The sequence below is a fragment of the Microplitis demolitor genome, chromosome 7 (genome assembly GCF_026212275.2).
Source record: "Microplitis demolitor isolate Queensland-Clemson2020A chromosome 7, iyMicDemo2.1a, whole genome shotgun sequence".
Lineage (NCBI taxonomy): Eukaryota > Metazoa > Arthropoda > Insecta > Hymenoptera > Braconidae > Microplitis > Microplitis demolitor.
The window spans coordinates 15,024,143-15,043,811 of record NC_068551.1 but is presented as its reverse complement, the minus strand read 5'-3'; the positions used below and the strand labels follow the sequence as shown (position 1 = coordinate 15,043,811).

Here is a 19,669-nt window from a genome sequence, read left to right as displayed (position 1 = left end):
TATATCATGTTACCACCTACACCCCCGTCTCTCTCTCTTTCTCGTATTATCATTGTTATAATCATACGTATATACATTCATACTATATGTGCTTCATTGATGCGTGTACCAAGTACATAACATAATATAACACACGGTGGTTATGTGTAGCACAACTAAACCACAGAGTAACTGTGAATGAAATAGTTTAATCTGTCAGTGCCAAGTAACCCTGCCATCAAGCTAGAGTAACTGCTCATTCGTACCTAACAATAAATTTTATTTTATTCATAAATCGATGATTTTTTTTTGTTTCCTTATATCAAGTCCCAAGTACTTAAAAAATTATTTTTCTAAAACAAATTTCAGAAAAACATAATTTCATTTGAAGATATTAAATATCTCATGATAATAATAAATAAAAATAACAATAAATAGTAATAACTATATAGTAATATTGTGATAAAGTGTGTAATGAAATGCATAATCGATGATAATTGTCTTGGGATTTATGACTTTGTGTAATAAGTTTAGTAATGATGAGCAGCAAATTTAGTGTTGAAGCAACAAGTGATTACCAAGTGATACTTCTTTGTCGTATAGTTAATACCAAGTGTCTTATTTGTGTTTATTATTTTTATAAACATAAGATATTATAAAAGTTACTTTATTTAAACGGCATTTATATATTTATAATTATGTTTTATTATTACACTTGCTTATATATATTAAGTGGTATTATTTATTAGTTTTAAAAATGGAGCCACCGGGATTTTATTTCTCAAGAAGCTGACTACTAGTCAGTGTAAGTAATATTTTTTAAAAAATTATTTTTTACTATTTTTTCTTACTCAGTATTTGAAAATTTTTTATTTTCTCAACATTATTCTCATTGAAGAAAAAAAAAATTCTTGACTATTTTTTTATTTAACAAAAACACAAATAAAAATTTATCAGTATTAAAAAATATAAAAGCCATTTTTTAACCGTAAAGATATAATAATTTTTAAAGTTAAAATAAAAAAATGTCATTTATTTTTTTATGTTCGTATCAGCAATAGCAAACATCACGTCTTAAACATACGAATTCAAAAGTTAAGATACAGAATACGTCTATATATTATTCTTTTTAAATATATTAGCAAATAAATTAATGTGATGACTTAAAAATTCTTCAGTCGACTTTAGATTGCTCATTTAATCATAAAAACTTAATTAAAAATAATATCAACAGTACATTTACTTTAATAATTTATTTATCATTTTTTTTTTTTGTTTATGTTTAGTTGATTTAAAATTAAGAAACTTACTTACGGAGTTAAAAAATGGAGAAGGATGTACTGAATCATTATGTTCATAATCGCGGCCGAAGTCAATCATTAAGGTAAATAATTAAATAATTATATTTAAATTTAAAACAAAAAAAAAATAAAGTGATAGTGTAAATAGTTTGTTCCACGTGCTAGCAAGTAAAATACCTCGACTACGGTGTTTTATAAATGGCCCTGAATACAGTGACAATGTCAATTAGACGAGGCCGCAAGTCTGTCGCTGCCACGAATAGTAGAGTATAGTGCACCACGTCCAGTTTAAAGGCATTTAAGTAATCATCGTTGAGCTAACTGCCTTTCCTCCCCTCTGTACTCTCAGTACTATTTAAAATTAGCTCTCATGAATAAAACAAAAATACTTAATTTTTTATTTTTATTCATAATAAATATTCCAAATTCATATCGTATAGATATCATTTATTATCTGTAATTATTATCATCTTTTATTGCATATAAATTTACATAAATATGTAGATTTATATATAGATACAGATATAAATATATTGTAGATCAAATGATATATTATAGTTATATATAGTCTAAGAGTCAAATTACCCGAAGAAAATTGCTTAGATTTAAATGCATGATTAATAAATTTTGATTATACAATTTTATTCTACAAGACATTAAACTAGACAATGTCAAATATATGTATAACAATTGTCAATGTCAATATTATATGTTAAGGTATTTATTTTATAAAGTTATTATAATTATTGATTCGTTATAAATAATTCATTTAAATAGATTAGTTATAATTCATGAGTATTTAAATAAAATAAATATATATAAATATAAATATATATATATATATATATATATATATATATATATATATATATATATATATATATATATATATATATATATATATATATTTATATTTATATTTGCATTTATTATATAAGAAATATAAGTGCGTCATTAAATCACGTGTTGACATGTTACTGGTGCAACAAGGTGTTAACAATCGTATAATTAAAAAAGTAATTTTTTTTTATTCCCGATTGCAGTTTACCCTGACAATGATTACTTCAATAACATACTTATGCCCTTGGTAATGAGATTTTAAAATTAATTTTACATGTCAGGTTGTTGCAGATCATAACTTTAATTATCTGAATGTATATCTGATCGATAACGTAAAAAGTTGTATCATGTTGAATGTATGTGACAAGTCAAGGTTTATAAATATGGATTTTTATAATTGTTGCTATTATCTTAGTATAAATATTTATGTTTATTAGTTTACACGTGGAAACGTTCTTTGAGATAAATAACAGACCCGTGAGAATAAATGATTGAATGGAAATTATAATAAAAAAATAAGTTGATAATGATTAATAGTTTATAATTGATCTAAAGTTTTATGATACACGTGTAATTGTAATGAGATATACGATGTAACATAAATTTTAATGACGCACATTGTGATAATTAAAAACATACTGCAATCAGAAAAGAAATTATCATCATATCATTTGATTGGATTTTGAAAATTTATACGTACGATTAAAGTCACCTGTAATTAATTGAGATACTTACCAATAAAAACAAAAACAAAATATATATTTTAATATGAATAAAAAACAATTACTCTGTACAAAATATCTTGTTAAAATTAACATAATTTATGTGTTAAAAACGGTCTATATACATTATTTGTGTTATCTGTTATCGCAGATTTGTGTTAAATTTGAACACAAAATTTATGTTCAAATTTCAATACAAAATTTGGATAACACGAGAAGTAAATTCAACATTTTTTGTATCTCAGTGGTGACGCAAAAATGTTAACTTTTACATTTTATTTTTGTACCATGAGTATTCATTAAATATAATTTATATATTATTTTTAAGATATCAAAAACTGATAACAATTATTATTTAACATTGAACTATTTTTTGACAGCAAACAATATCTTTATTAGAGTCAAGATTTTAAAAAATTACGTAATATTTCATATCAGTTATAAATAGTAAATCCAAATAATTTCTTTAACAAAAAAACAAAAACATACTTTTATTTAGCGAAATAATAATTTGAAGCTATAACGAAATCTTCTTTATTTGTATGTTAAACATTTCAGCTTCGATCGATTTAATATTTTCAAGTAACACAGTGAAATGTGTTAATTTAACACAAAAAAATTAACACGGGCCGTTTTTAACACAGATACACAATATTTTTAACTGTGTGGTTCTTCACTTTTATTTCATGAACGTTTTTATTCTTTCGTCTTAAGCTTAAATACGTTTGATCTACGTCTTAAATTCACGCAAGACTTATTTACGTTTATGATACGTCGAGTAGTATAGATTTAACGGATAGTATTATTACGTTTCTATTCTAAATCTTTTTTTACATGAGTAGATAACTATCGAACATTTTTCAGTAAATTTTGTATTTGAAAATATTTCTGTCCTCGAAAATTCTACTCCTAAATTATTCTATAACATTTCGATTTGACTTTATGATAGTTATATAAAATATTTTTTTGTCTGCCAACAAAACTGTTTAAAATAATTCTATTCGCGACTTTTCGATTCCAAAACAATTAAATCTCAAAATATCTTATTTTGAATTTTTTTTATAGAGCGATGGCAGTTCTATCCTTAAGTTCTTTAGGTTTGAAGTTAAAAAAGTTACGAATAAAAATTTCAGAGATTGAAAAGATAAATAAAACATTTTTGGATTGAAATGTTTTAGGATAAAAAAGTTATTAAGATATTTATTTTAAAAATAGTTTTGCTGGCCAATAGAAAAATATTGTATAGAATTATCATAAAGTCAAATAAAAATGTTATATGGATAGAGAAATTTTGAAATAGAATTTTCGAGGATAGAAACGATCAATGGCTTTTGTATTCAAGTAGAAAAATTTGGAGTAGAAATATAATAATAACGTCCAATGCACAAGTTAAATACCGAAAAAAATCAATATGAATGTATTTCTAAATATCGTGAACAGCCAGTATTTTCAGAGAGGATCTATTCGTTCTTTCACACAAATATATGTATATATAAATGTAATATATGTATGTAATAAAGGAAGGGCGGGTAAAACTGGACCGGGTGGGCAAAACAAACCGTAAAAGTTTTCTTTTTCTAAACTTGGTCTTCATTGTCACTTATAACTTTTAACATCATTTTTGTATAATTTTGAGTTCTCCGAAATTTTTTTCAAAAAATTTTCTAAATTGAAATCCATTCTTTTTACAAATGTTTTCCTAATCATTAAAACTTATTATTTCTAGAATAAACTTAAAGGAATGTTAAGCTTTGAAACTGAAAATCAAAATAGAATATAATAATCACAGATAAATTCAATATAGTCATCATCAGCAACCGTATCATGAGCCTACTTAATACAATTTTGGCGCTGAATCTGCGATTTAGCAGGCTCAATGTGTCGTTGGTCACAAAAAGTACATATGGTGTCTTTTTCGTTTTATTTAAATTTTATATAAGTTACTTATCTCCAATAATTTTTTTTTTTTTCGACATCTTTATTTACGTATAGTACTGTAAATCTCTTTTTTCACTTAAATTAGATATAAACAATTTTATTATGATCATTCATTTTTTTTTACTTTTTTTGGGGGGTGTGATTTATTCGCCGAGAAAAAAAAATTTCAATGGCTACTGGGACTTTGGTTTAATTTCTTCAAATAGAAGTCAAAATAAAAAGCTCCAGCATATTTAAATTCATGAAAACCCATTGTTTCCGTTGCGGTCCCGTTTTACCCGCCTTTCCCGTACAAATGTAATATATATGAATAAATGAGGAGAAGTAGATGATTACAAGAAACAGTAGCTTAAACTATATCCAATCCCTCGTTGTTAAATGAAAGATTATTAAATTTTCCCGGGTCAAAGACAAAACGATTGTAGGTCACAATATAAGGGCCACAACCTTTTATCGTATGTATCGGATTTGATCGTTCCAATTCGCGTTATACTTTATACTAATATATTTAAATAAATATATATATGTATAGTATTATTACTTGATTGTAGTGATACAATAACATCTATATACTATATATACCGTGTGTATATATTATTCGCGGGTCGTTGACGATGAGAGCGAAATGTAAACGGTTGTTAGAGTCAACTAAACCGAGTAATCAGAAAAGTGGGCCTCCATAGCTGTGACCTAGTCCAGAAGTTACCAGAATACAAATTGCCTGTATCACTGTAGTCGAGAGATAAGAGCTTTATATTACATGTATATATAATACACGTTACACTTTAATATCAACTGGTCACATCTGTACTTGACTTGCCATTTTGTTATGATATACACAATATACACAAGCCTGACAAGTGCGATTGTACGAAGCTGCATTGAAAATCATATCACATCACTCATTGTATGCATGTACTACTGTACTACTAAGTAGTAAATACATTCAAGTCGCGATTTAGTGATAAAAGAAAAGCTTTACTCAGACTCATCATTTATTTATTTATTATTTTTGTTTTTGCTAATTAATAACTAATAAAAAATTTTGTTTTTCTTTAAGTTAAATATTTTTATTTTTTGAAAATTTAAAATATGTATTTTTTGGTATTTTAATAAAAATTAGCGATGTTACATTTTATGAACAAACGTAAAGATGTAATACTTCATAATTAGAAATAATTAATTATTGAATAATAAATCAATACAAATTATTTCTAATTAATTAATTAGTTTATAAAACTTTTCTTGAGAAACAGAATCGAAAATTTTTTTATTTTTTTTTTTTTACAGGAAATTAATTATTCTTTTATCCAAATTGAATATAAAATTATTTTTACTTACATTTAAGGCATTGAAAAAAAATTAATATTTTTGAAAAAAACGTAAAATTATTTTCTATTATATAGGGGGGGGGGCAAACGGGATACTTAATAATGGGAAATATGAAATTTTCGGGGACTCAAATACGTTAAACCTTTTTTTTTTTAATGATATTCAAAGTGAATCGGAAAAATTTTCTTTCTTTGTGGGAAAAAGAGAAATCTCATAAAAAAGGTGAAAAAAAAATTTCTAAATATTAAATATTAGGTGTACAAAAAAGTTCTACCCGTTTTTTGTCAAAAAAAAATATATTTAAAAATTTTAAATAAAATACAAATTTTAATCAAAATAACCACCATCAGCATCTACTACCCTTTGCCAACGCTCAGGCAACTGATGGATCCCACGGCGATAAAAGGCTTGATCTTTTGTCGAAATGAAATCATCTATTGTTTTTTGCATTTCGTTTTCATTTTGTAAGTGTTTGTCAGCCAAGTAATTTTGCAATGAACGGAATAGGTGAAAATCACACGGTGCAAGATCTGGTGAATACGCCGGGTGCGGTAAAACTTCCCACTGTAAATCATTTATAGTGTGGTGGACGATTGAACTTCTATGAGGCCTGGCGTTATCATGCTGCAGTATCACTGGTCGAGGTTTTTGTCCCGCAAATCGTCTTTTACTGTTGATTTCATCTGCTAATTTTTTTAATTGACAACTGTAGCGTTCTCCAGTAACGGTTTCTCCTGGTTTGAGTAACTCATAATATAGCACGCCCCACTCATCCCACCAAATACAAAGCAATATTTTTTTCCCAAAAACATTACGTTTTGGTGTTGATGTCGTTGGTTGTCCTGGGTCTACCCAATGTTTTCGACGTTTAGGATTCTCATAGTAAACCCACTTTTCGTCCCCTGTTACAAGTTTCCACAAAAAACTTTTTTTTTTATGTCGTGAAAGCAACGACAGGCAGGTGTCAACTCGTCTCTCTCGTTGTTCTGGAGTTAATTCATGAGGTACCCATTTTCCTTCTTTGAATCTTACCTAAAGCATGTAATCTTTCAGAAATAGCTTGTTGAGTAACGTTTAACTTTTTCGCAAGTTCTTGTTGTGTTTGTGCAGAATCTTGATTCAGTAATTCTTCCAATTTCTCGTCACTGATTGTTGAAGGTCTTCCAGAGCGTGGTTTATCATTTAAATTAAAATCTCCGTTTGTGAATTTCCGAAACCATCTTCGACAAGTACTGTCATCAATAACACTGTCACCATAAGTTGTACAGATTATTCTTTGAGCTTCAGCAGCACTTTTTCTTTGATGAAATTCATATAAAAGACAATGGCGGATATGCTCATTACTTACTTCCATTTTTAACTTAATAAAAAAATATATATATCGAAGATTAATATATTAAAAGTTTGATGAATTTAAAGAGTACAAACAGCTGTGCATGTACATATACGTATTCATAGCTAACCTATAAATAGCTGTTAGATAACTCCATCTTTGAAAAACGGGTAGAACTTTTTTGTACACCTAATAAATTAAATTTTTGGGGGTACTCCATTTGCCCCCTCCTCCGACCCTACGTAACTATTTAAAATTTTTTCAATACATATATTGAAAATAAATTATTGACTTTATTAGAAAAAAAATTTAGAATTTTATTGTTCCTTATAAATTTTTAAAATTGATTTCAATTGATAATTAATATTCAGAAGCAAAACTTTTAAATAAATTTAAAATGATAAAAAAATTTTTATAATAAATCATGAAAAGGATAAATTATTTTTATTCTAATTGAAACGTGAATAGTATCGTTATTCAATGTATGACGGTTCGCGTAATTCAATAAGGAATTATATAGAATAACACGTAAATTTAGCTTTATCGTACATAAAATAATAACAGTAATAAAATAGAGAAATGTAGGTGAACTTAAATCGACCTTATCCAAGATATCTTTTTTAATCCGATAGCTCATATAACTGCCACTAATTTGCGTTATAAAACACCGTTTGTTAGCTTTTCAAAATTATCCAATCGAAGTTTATAATTAATTATTACTCTACTAATTAAACAGTGTATTTGCAGTCACTAAATTTATATTACTGTTTTTTGTAACAAGGTCAAGTATTTATAGAATTATTCATTTTTTTTGTACTAATCTCATTAATTATTTTTAAAAATTTATTTGATATTTTTTAAACATAATTTAAATGATTATTTAAAAAAAAAAAAAAATTCATCTTATCAATCAATTTTTATTGTTTTACTTAACGTTCATTCGACGTTTGCGAATAAAATAAAATAAAAAAGGGATAAACTTTTGAGGGATGTGTTACGTCATTCGTGCTTTAGATCGTAGGTGGCTAGTCATGTCATAGTGTCATATACATATATATATAAAATGACAATGAATAAAATGAATCGATAAGAGTGCGCCTGCCCAATAGAATTTATATTACTTACATTACTCCTTCCATATATATATATATATATATATATATATATATATATATATATATATATATATATATACATCATTTTATATGACTTGTGGATGCTTCGAACAATTTGCCGTCAGTCGCGATGTAACCGTATCATGAAACGGCCCCGCAAGAGGCCAACGGGGAAATTATATCAATGCTTAAAGATTACAAAACGTCAATCAACGTTTCAGTACTTAATAAATAAAATAATAATAGAAGTTACTTAAACAAATTAAATTGATCTCACTTGATGAAAAATTATAAATAATTATAACAATTAAACTAAGTACTTAAAATTAATTTTTCGATATTAAGGTGAGCTTTTTTATATTTAATTTATTACAAAAAATTTAAGCAATTTTATGTTGAAATTTAATTTTAATACAAAAATTTATTCTATTTATTTTAGTTTATACTTAAAATTCTAATTTTATAAATTGATTGAGTGTTTATATTAAAAAATTTGAATGAATTTAACTTATGAAAGTATATAAAATGAATACAATTACAATAGACTGGGAAATTAATTTTAAATTCAAAATAATAGTAATAGGAGACTGATATAAATAAATATATGTACAAATAACGTATGTAGACAAGATAAATATATTAAATCCCTGACATGATCGGTGAAATTATTGCGAAAGGTCATGCAATTGTACACCACGTGTCGAGACTCGCCGCATGGTCAGTAGTCTAGAATGCATACAAACTTTAGTAATAAAGTTATATATAATAAATAGTTTATATCAGCTATGTAGGCTAAAGTAATGTACGATCCATTTGTCTACTCTGACAACTAAATACTAAACATGATATTCTGTACTTTATACACTGGCAGTGACAATAAGATGTAATTCATCCTTGAGTAATACCTTGACATTTATTAAAATTAAATCCATTGATTTTGTTATTTTTTTTATCTATTCTCAGTAATACACATAACTATTTTTATCTTCATTTGCTATTTGATTTGAATATTAAATATTTTCAATGTCAGTAATAAATTTTTATATATAATGCAAATAATAAATATAAACAATGTAATAACAATAACAAATATAAATATATAATAGTGTAAGTAATATTATGGTTTTTAACTTCCGCGTAATTTATTAAAATTAAGAGGAGTTGTGTAGAAAAAAAATTATTACAATTACGTAATTATACTGTTTGTATTTAAATTATAAAATATAAATCCTAAATGTATAATAACGGCTTAAAAATTGTATCGTTATTGTCATCGAGTATCTTATCAATGTTTTACGAATTAACAATTACTATATAATTGAGATGCGTGAATCTTTAGCTCTCTATTTGTAAAATGTTCGAGTCGAGTCAAGTACATCAACAATTACAACGGCAAAATTTTGATAAGCAACCTGTGCAACCAATTTGTAATTCTGTTAAATTTGAAGAGTATGAAGTTATTTATTTGTTTAATTTTAAATTATATTCACAATATGTATATATAAGTGTAGTGAATTTTTAAAATTATTAACAAGTGTTTATAGGTGTTAATTTTAAAAATATTTATTCAATAAATCGCTAAATTAGTAACTGAATAATAATCATGATTTTTGGAACTTAAATTTTCCGATCTTGGCAAAAAAATATTTTAAAAATATGAGTAAAAAAATTAATAAATAAAAAAAACATTTTTTGATCATTTACTTTTATATTATTATAATTTCTTTAATAATTATAAAATATTTTAATTTAATAGTGGACCATGTAAAGAGCCACTTCTGCCATCAAGTAAAAGAAATTCATACAGGATGACACCAACCGGTGGAAGATCGCGTACCGTCTCGGAGACAAACGCAACTTCGGTATCAATACCATTGACAGCAGCTGATGATTGTTACGAAATAACAATTTTAGATGAAACAAATGCAGAAGGCGGACGTTTACCGGACGTTGTGGCTGAAAGTAGATTTTGTGATGATAATTCTGAACCAACTGAATCTTATCTTGCCATTACAATTCAAGTTTTCATTCCGTTCCTCGTTGCGGGTCTCGGTATGGTTGGAGCTGGTCTTGTTCTCGATCTTGTTCAAGTAAATATCCACTTAATATCAATTCTATCAACTTATTTTAATTTTTTATTAATTATTACCTTATATATTTTTATTTTTAGCATTGGGAAGTATTTGAAAAAGTTAATGAACTTATGATCTTGGTACCTGCATTGCTAGGATTAAAAGGAAATTTAGAAATGACTCTTGCCTCGCGACTTTCTACTCAAGCTAATCTCGGTCATATGGATGCACCTAAACAACAATGGTATATGATTGTTGGAAATTTAGTTTTAATTCAGGTAATTACTATCAGATATAAATTCATTTAATTAAATTTTAAAATTTTCCTACAGCATTTATTAATAATAATTAACGTTTATGTAAATTTCCGTAATGAATCTAAAAATATCCTTATCACCGGCGCCGCAATGTTATAATATGTATTCATGGCTTGCGACGTTTATGTTTGCCAACGTTCTTTATAATTAAATAATGTTTTTCAGAAGACAATCTCATTAAATTCTAGACAATCAATCTTTCAGTCTTACCGTACCGATTAATATTCACACCGTTTAAAATTATCCTTGGAATTTAAAGCAAATTACTTCAAGTTATTAACAAGTTTAAATCTATATATTTTATTTTTACATAAATTTTAACTGCCAAGTAATAAATGTCATAAAAATTAAAATCACAATTTATTTTATTTTATTTCATTTAAATAATTTTTTTTTTTTTATCCATAAGTTAACTAATTTTAAATAATATTAATTTTAAAAGTGATAGTTATTTGAAAAACCATAATTGCAATTAAAAATTCCTTTTTTTCTTGCATAATTAGTTTTTAATTGCATGAAATTTCATAGCAAGAATTTAATCAAGACACTTTTATCAAAAACCAATTGAAGTTTAAAAAAATAAATGTCAGTAATTGCACCCATTTCGAAAAAATTATAACATAATTACTAAAATAATTTACTGATCGCAACCCAATATATTTTCTATATTGTTTTCTTTTATAACGCAGTTATTTATAAACAATAATTAGATATTTCTTAACGAGATTTGAAACAAAACAATTATAAACATTATTTTTATTAAACAAATTTTAGAAAACTAAAAAAAAAATTCGAAAAAGAAGAAAAAAAATAATAAAAAATTAACATTTAATTTACTTAAGTACATATTTAATATCTCAATAAAAAAAATTATGATACATGAAAAATAAATTTTTTTTATCGACGACTAGTTTTAGACATGTCTATTGAAAGTTTAAACATCTCAAACTGAAGCGCCAGTTATTTGCTCTTGGCAAATAAAATAAAAAGCAAGAGAATACAGGAATATAAATTAACTTAATAGTGATTCTTTAACTTAATTTAATTTAACGGCTATTTTAATAGCGGTATTTACTGAGCTTTGTTATTTATTGCGTATTTCAGGAATTTTCAAGTCGAAATTTAAATCATATATTGAACAAACTCGTCGAACCGAAAACGTAAATCGAATTTATTTAAACTTAAGATAAAAGAATAAAAATACTTAGTGTATTTAAGTGCTCCTAAAAATTGCCCAGAAGTTAGAATTCACCCTGATTTAAAAAAATGATTTGAAATGATTTAAAACAATATGAGTCGACTAATATATAGATATAAATTTAGCATGGATTAAATCATTTTTCTTAATCAGGACAATTAATCAAAATTTTTAGCAGTTGTAAAAAAATATAGATATAGAGGGAATTCTAAGCTTGAATCCTCTAGATTCGTCTTATATACATTTTCGTACGTCAATTACGTCTAAAATACGTTTTTCCAGCTATTTACGTCGTCAAACGTTGAATTTGCGTTATCAACATCTATAGTACGTTCAATCTCCGATTTAAACTTCGACTCGTGTGCATATTTATAATAATTTTAATTTTATGAAAAATAAAAATAAAAAAAAATCAATCAATTCTAGATCGAGGACTAGTATTGTCTATGACCTCCTATTAGATCTTGGATGTTTTCGTCCACGAACTCCTTGAAAAATTTTTTTTTTCTATATTCCAAGATTTTTCTTGCATTATTATACCGAGGCAAAATACCCAAAAAACAAAAATAAAATATACTTTAGCTGAAATAAATTTAAATTATATTTATTTGTGGACCATGGTATATTTTGCTCTTCTGAGATAAAATAATAAAATTATGCGATAACATATACAACAAATTATTTGTCTCTTTTATCAGATTGAGTACACGAATAAAATATGAAAATTATCAATCAATGAAAAGTTACTAAAAAATCATTTGTTTCAATTTACTATTGTCTACACTAAGAAAAAAAAGTACTATTTTCGAAACAAGAATTTCTTGGTTCAAGAAATCCGTTCAAAATATTTATTTTATTATTATTAATTATCAATTTCTTGAGAAAAGAGCATCAAATTTATTTTTATTATTATGTGAATTTGATATTATATTATGAGTAAACAAAAGAATAGCTTTACTTGAATTAAATAAAAATTATTTCCTTCAATTCTACGAATTCTTGAGACAAAATTATATATTCTTGAAAATTATCAAGAATATATGTTCTTGTATCAAGTAAATGTTCTTAACAAAAGTATTTTTTTTTCTCAGTGTATAATAATTTAGTTTCTGAAAAAACTAATTCGTGTTATCATCTATCCAAGTTGAGGAACTCGTTTAGAGAAATAAATTTTTTTACATTCATACCTACATACTCTAACATCCCGAGTCAAAATTTAAATCGTATATTTAACCTACTTGACGTCGAAAATTTAGATTGGACCTATAAAGACTTAAATGATCATTAAAATTTACATTCAGCATAATAATCGGCGTACCGAAAACGTAAATAGGACAAGTGTGATCTTAAAATGTAAACAGAACTTATTTAGACTTAGAACAAAAGAATGAAATTATATAACGAGCGTTTTAATGCTATTGAAAATTTTCTAGAAGCTTAAAGTCTATGAATAAAAATTTTTAGCAGCTGAAAAAAAATGTAGGGGATCTGCAGGACGTTAATCCCCTAGGTGTTGGTCCGATAAATTTTTCTACAGCTACTAAAAGTTTTATTTCTCTTGTCCTGTCGCTTTTACAGTCAATAAGACCCAAAAAATGCATGGAAAATGAACACTGGTAAGGATTTTTGTCTAAAATGTCCCCTATATATAATATATTTTTTTTAAAGCTACCAATAATTCTTATTCATCAACTTCTAACTTCTTGATAATTTTTAGTAGCAATAAAATATTCTTTAGTTATTAGAATTTTATTGTTTTGGTCTTGAGTTCAAATAGAATCTATTCATGTTTTAAGAAGTTTAATCTATGATTTGAATTTAAACTCGAGTTGGTTCTAAAAATGATCAGAAATAATTTTTAAGCCGAAAGCCCGACATTTATTGAAAATAAAACTAAAATAAATTTTCTTTATCGTAAAAAATAAAAAAAATAAATAAAATCAATCTATCGATTGACCCTGTGGACCAGCCCCAAAACTTTTCGCTGTTCTCGAGCTCCTTGAGCTCGAAAACATTGTTGTGAATACATTTTCGAGCTTTTCGAGCTCGAAAATACTTTTGTATACAGTTATTTAAAAAAAAAAAACGTTTTTTTTCCATTTTTTATCCAACGATATCTCTCAAACGAATTGACGAACTGAGACGATTGAGGTGGCAATCAACGCGTTTTATTGAGTTTTAAAGCTGATCAGATTTTGAAATTGATTTATTTAGTCGTTTTAGAGAAATTTCAAAAAAACTAAAAAAAATTTTTTTTTTAATTCTTTCGTCAACGGTTTCTCTTCAACGAATGAACCGATTTTGATGATTGAGGTGGTATTCGACGCGGCGTATGAAGTTTTAGAGCTGATTAAATTTTGGAATCGATGCATCGAGCAAATTAAAAGTTATCTAAAAAAAAAACATTTTTGAAAAAATTTTATTTTTGGAATATCTCCGAACGCACCCTACCGATCAAGCTCAAATTTTTATAGCTTATAGAAATTAACAAGCCGCGTCGAATGCGACCTTGACGACCAAAATCGGTTCGTCCGTCGAAAAGTTACAGATATTTACATACGTACATACATACACACATACATACGTTCGGACATCAGCTTGAAATTAGTCAGGATAGCTTACTAGAACTTTAAAACGTCAAGATCTGATAGAAATTCGATTTTCGAAAACCGGACCGAAACTCATAACTTCCCGAATTTTTGAAAATTTTTGATTTTTTTAGCGGGAAGTTAAAAATATCAAGGTATTAATGAATGAGTTATTTTTGATCTAATAAATAATTTATAACTATATAATTTATTAAAATCTATTCAAACAAAATGTGGTTTATTTAAATTAAAAGAAAAAAATAATAATTATATTTTTCAGTGTCAAGCAATAGTGGTCGGTTTTTTAGGATCAGTAGTAGCAATACTAATGGGAGCACTTAAGAATGGAACAGTTTCATTAGATCATACATATCTTTTATGTGCCAGCAGTTTAGTAACCGCATCTTTAGCATCCTTTGTCCTCGGGTTAATAACTGCCGGTGTAATTGTATTTTCACGTCACTGTCATATTAATCCTGACAATGTAGCAACGCCAATAGCTGCAAGTCTCGGCGACATAACATCATTAGCATTATTATCATGGATTTCAACAATTCTATACGAATCAATTGATAAACAAGACTGGTTAGCACCACTGGTAATTGCGTGTTACATTCTCGTAACACCACTCTGGGTATGGATAGCTAAACGTAATAAATACACCAATGATGTGCTCTATTCCGGCTGGACACCAGTAATGGTAGCAATGCTTATCAGCAGTTGTGGTGGTTTAATTCTTGACTTCATGGTGTCACGTTTTGAAACACTTACTGTATTTCAACCGGTTATAAATGGTGTTGGTGGTAATTTAGTTGCTGTACAAGCATCGAGAATATCAACAGCATTGCACAAACAAGCTGATCTTGGTACACTATTAATACCACCTGGACATACTCATCCAGTAATATTTATAACGCCAATAGCTAATTTTTTTGGAAAAGGACATCATTCAAGAACAACACGTGTACTAATGGCAATGGTTATACCTGGTCATATTATATTTATTTATATGATTAAATATATGAAAGACGGTGATACAGCATTAACACCGTTGTTTGTATTTGTTTATTTGTGCGCAGCAATGTTACAAGTTGCAGCATTACTGTATATTGCTTATATTATGATACACTGGATGTGGAAAAGAAAAATAGATCCAGATAATTCGGCTATACCATATTTGACAGCCATGGGAGATCTTTTAGGTATCAGTTTATTAGCAATAGCTTTTCAATTTTTGTATCTCGTTGGCGATCAAGACTACGATGGTGCCATTTAAAGCATTAATGTCACCACAATCTCACGCTATTTTATTTTGATATTTATTTATTGAAATTTAAATATACACAAACAAAAAGGTATAATTATTAATTAAACTACGATATACGATAATAAATAATCAATTAACTTTTTTTTGTATTTTTTAAATAACAGGTATTACGTTTTGCGTTTACAACAATACTATTTTTTAACTACGCGTTAGTTGTTTTATTGTTAATGTAAATTTTATTATCAGGGAAGATCTTCCATGCTTTGTAATTTATTGATAAGGTGGAGACTAAAATAATAAGACGCAATGGCCTTCCGAAATATTTTCATAGAAGAGATTAGATTAAAGATTTTTATTTTTTATATTAATGATTTGATATTCATGTTTTGATGATTAATTTTTTTAAAGAGTTTATTTGTTGATATTAAGAGTAATTTAAAAAAACATTAGTTACATTTTAAATAATATATAATTGTTATTTGTTTTGAGAATTTTCAAGTATCGATTTTTTTTTAGTAAAAAAAAAAAGGTCCTAACTTCTTTTTTTTTAATTTTACAAGAATGCCAAAAAAAGCCATAATATATATTTTTTAAACTATAATAAAATTTTTAAAGGAGGGCGAATGTAGCGGACGTCAGTCAAATTTAAAATTATAAATAATTTTTACTCTATTTATTAATAATTTTAAATTTGCAAAAAGACATGTCGGATCTCTGCTACATTTACGCTCATATTTTTAAACGTGTATAATATATAGATTAGGGTGTCCGTTATTTACCAAATTAGATTTTTTTACTTGGCCATGATAAAAATCATTTATTCGTGATCCAAAAATAATAAAAAAAAAAAAAAAAAAAAAAAAATAAAAAAGTTTATTCTAACGCCGTTTAACCCTGCCTAAGTAATGATACATTCTCATTTTAGTACAATGAGAAAAATTTTATTACTTGCTTAAAAATAAGTGCACAGTAATGACTAATATATAATTTTGTAGGAAATTTCCTGCTCTTCAAAAAAGGTGTCTTATGTTTTTTTCGTGAATCCAACTGTTTAAGAGATATTGAAGTTTAAAGTTTGATTTGTTTAAAAAAATTGGCAACTTTGTTTAAAATTTGATAACTCTCCAACACCCAGACATAAAATTGAGCGCTATAAATTTTCTTGTAGGAAATTTATCACTCTCCAAAAAAGGTTTCTTACACTTTTTTTTTGTAAATTCAACTATTTATGTGATGTCGAAGCTCAAAGTTGATAAATCTGAAAAATAATGTTCTTCGATTAAAATTCTATAACTCTTCAGTAAACGCATATTTACTCAAGCTTTTAACATTTTCTTGTCGAAAATTTACCGCGCTACAATAAAGGCTTCTTTGATTTTTTTGATAAACTCAATCGTTTAAGAGATATTTAAGTTGAAAGAAAAGATTCACAAACCAGCTCAAAATTTTGTTCTGATGATATAAAAAATTTCTTTTATTTCGAGTTGAAATTTCTCTTAAACGATTGAGTTTATCAAAAAAATCAAAGAAACCTTTTTTGTAGAGTGATAAATTTTCGACAAAAAACTGTTGAAAGCTTAAGTAAATATGCGTTTACTGAAGAGAGTTATAGAATTTTAATCGAAAAATATTATTTTTTAGATCTATCAACTTTGAGCTTCGATGTCACATAAATGGTTGGATTTACAAAAAAAGTGTAAGAAACCTTTTTTGGAGAGCGATAAATTTCCTACAAGAAAATTTAAAAGCGCTCAATTTTATGTCCGGGTGTTGGAGAGTTATTAAATTTTAAACAAAAATGAATAAACTTTTGTATTTTTTTTTTATTGTTTTTGGATCACAAATAAATGATTTTTATCATGGTCAAGTAAAAAAATCTAATTTGGTAAATAACGGACACCCTAATATAGATAAACTGTAGAAAATTTACAGATTAAATCCGGAGTTATTTTTTTATTTATTTAATCACCTTGGAGTAAAATGAATTCCGAAAGAAAATTTATTTTAATAAAAAAACTCCAGATCGGAGTGGATGCGGATTGAAATAAAATTCACGTCACTCCGAAATCACTCCAATGAAAAAAAAAAAAATCACAATTTACTCCGCACGCGGAACAATTTATTTTTTATAATCTGAAACTCTGAGTGAATTTGAATTAAAATAATATTCATATTTACTCCGAGTGTGCTCGGAAGAAAATGTAAAAAATTAATTTTGTGCAAAATGGATTTTGAAACTTTCTCTACTGATCATGCTAACATTAAGTATTATTCAGTAATATGAATGAAGTGCTTGAAAGATTCATTTTTGACGCGTTTAAAATGATAGAAATTTTTTACCCAAAAAATATTTTAAAACCAACTTGTATTTTTATTTAATCATTAAGAGCACTACTGATCTCAATATTTAAGAGCCCACGAGTGAAAAAAATGTGATTTAAATTTTATTAACTTTTTTTTTGCCGGAATAAATAAAACATTTCGGTTCATCATACTTTATACAGCTCGGTATGCTCTCGATTCTATTTAACGTCAACGTTAACTCCGTATTCCAATCCTTCAGTAAATAAAAATCTTTTATGATGTAAATATTTAAGTAATAAATATTAAAATTATTTTTATAACTTTGTTAGTTAAAAAATTGATGCTGTTAGTTTTATATTGACAATAATTGAGATTACATTTGTTTATTATTAACTGATAATATTTTGGCTGAAACCCCTCAACTTATAACACTGTTTTTAAATAAAAAATAATAGAGATTAATAATAAAAATATTAATAAATAAACTCTTTAAAAATAATTGTATAAATAAACATCAAAATAAGATCACTAAAATTATTAAATACAAACATTAAAAACAAAGTGGATTAATTCGAAGTTGATACAAAAATAGTATGCCTTCGAGTAGTTGCCTTCATAAAGAACTTACGTAATGAAAATAAATAATAAAAAGGCCTTTCGTTTATGTCAAAGCTTAGATCGCATGTTTTCTAGTGTGAGTGTTGACTAATATTAATTGTCAATTAATTCATTAATAATTAAATCACTGAATGATTGAAATTTAATAATTTCTAATTAAAATGCTTTTAGGTAAATTTTTAATAACGAAGTAAAATTTAGTAAAATTGTTTTAGACGAAAATTAATAATAAAATTTTAATGAAAACAAAATAAATAGAATTTTTTTTTTAGGTAATTAATTAGTTCAAAAATAATTAAATTATATAAACGGATTAATAATATTAATGAAATTTATGTGGAATTGGATATCGATTGCAGTTACTCAGGCTATTTAGTATTAAGCAAATTATTATTAACATTTAATTGCTTTTAATGGCGTAAGTGAAGAAAAAAAATTATGTTATTATTATTATTATTATTATTCTTTTTTTTATTAAATGACGAATCTCGGAATCGATAAAACAAAACGAGTTCGAAATGATAAATTGTATAAATTATATTTTTAATATTTAAATAATTAATTAAGTATTATTGTTAATTAATTTGTTTAGTTAATTAATTAAACTGTTATAAATGCAATGTACATATTATAAATATTGAATGATATATAAGTCAATTTTATTTAAGGACTAATATTTAGTCCTTGACAATACGGAAGTCATTATTAAGTATATATACATATTAGGGGTGTGCGAATATCGTTC

At 26.0% G+C, this 19,669-nt stretch overlaps 1 protein-coding gene across 7 annotated transcripts; it reads left to right on the top strand.

Annotated features, from left to right (window-relative positions):
* Window positions 1–451: 451 nt before the first annotated feature.
* LOC103568962 (solute carrier family 41 member 1) lies at window positions 452–19,333 on the top strand. 7 transcript variants are annotated; one of them, XR_548900.3, is made up of 6 exons: window positions 452–784; window positions 1,266–1,363; window positions 10,317–10,650; window positions 10,731–10,910; window positions 15,016–16,090; window positions 19,197–19,333. XR_548900.3 is itself a non-coding variant. In XM_008546017.2 (4 exons), exons 1-4 carry the CDS (start codon window positions 1,305–1,307, stop codon window positions 16,009–16,011), a joined length of 1,569 nt encoding a protein of 522 aa, XP_008544239.1. In that variant the 5' UTR covers window positions 1,121–1,304; the 3' UTR covers window positions 16,012–16,790. The 7 variants fall into 7 exon arrangements, 1 of the variants encoding a protein (XP_008544239.1); XR_001345159.2 differs by lacking the exon at window positions 452–784 and adding an exon at window positions 1,024–1,073; XR_548898.3 differs by lacking the exon at window positions 452–784 and having other exon boundaries at window positions 1,121–1,363.
* The last annotated feature ends 336 nt before the right edge of the window (window positions 19,334–19,669 follow it).

Coding starts and splice junctions, on each gene's coding strand:
- LOC103568962 (XM_008546017.2), top strand. CDS start 1,305: ATGGAGAAGGATGTACTGAATCATTATGTTCATAATCGCGGCCGAAGT. Junction 10,651..10,730: donor TTGTTCTCGATCTTGTTCAA/GTAAATATCCAC, acceptor TTTTATTTTTAG/CATTGGGAAGTATTTGAAAA. Junction 10,911..15,015: donor GAAATTTAGTTTTAATTCAG/GTAATTACTATC, acceptor TATATTTTTCAG/TGTCAAGCAATAGTGGTCGG.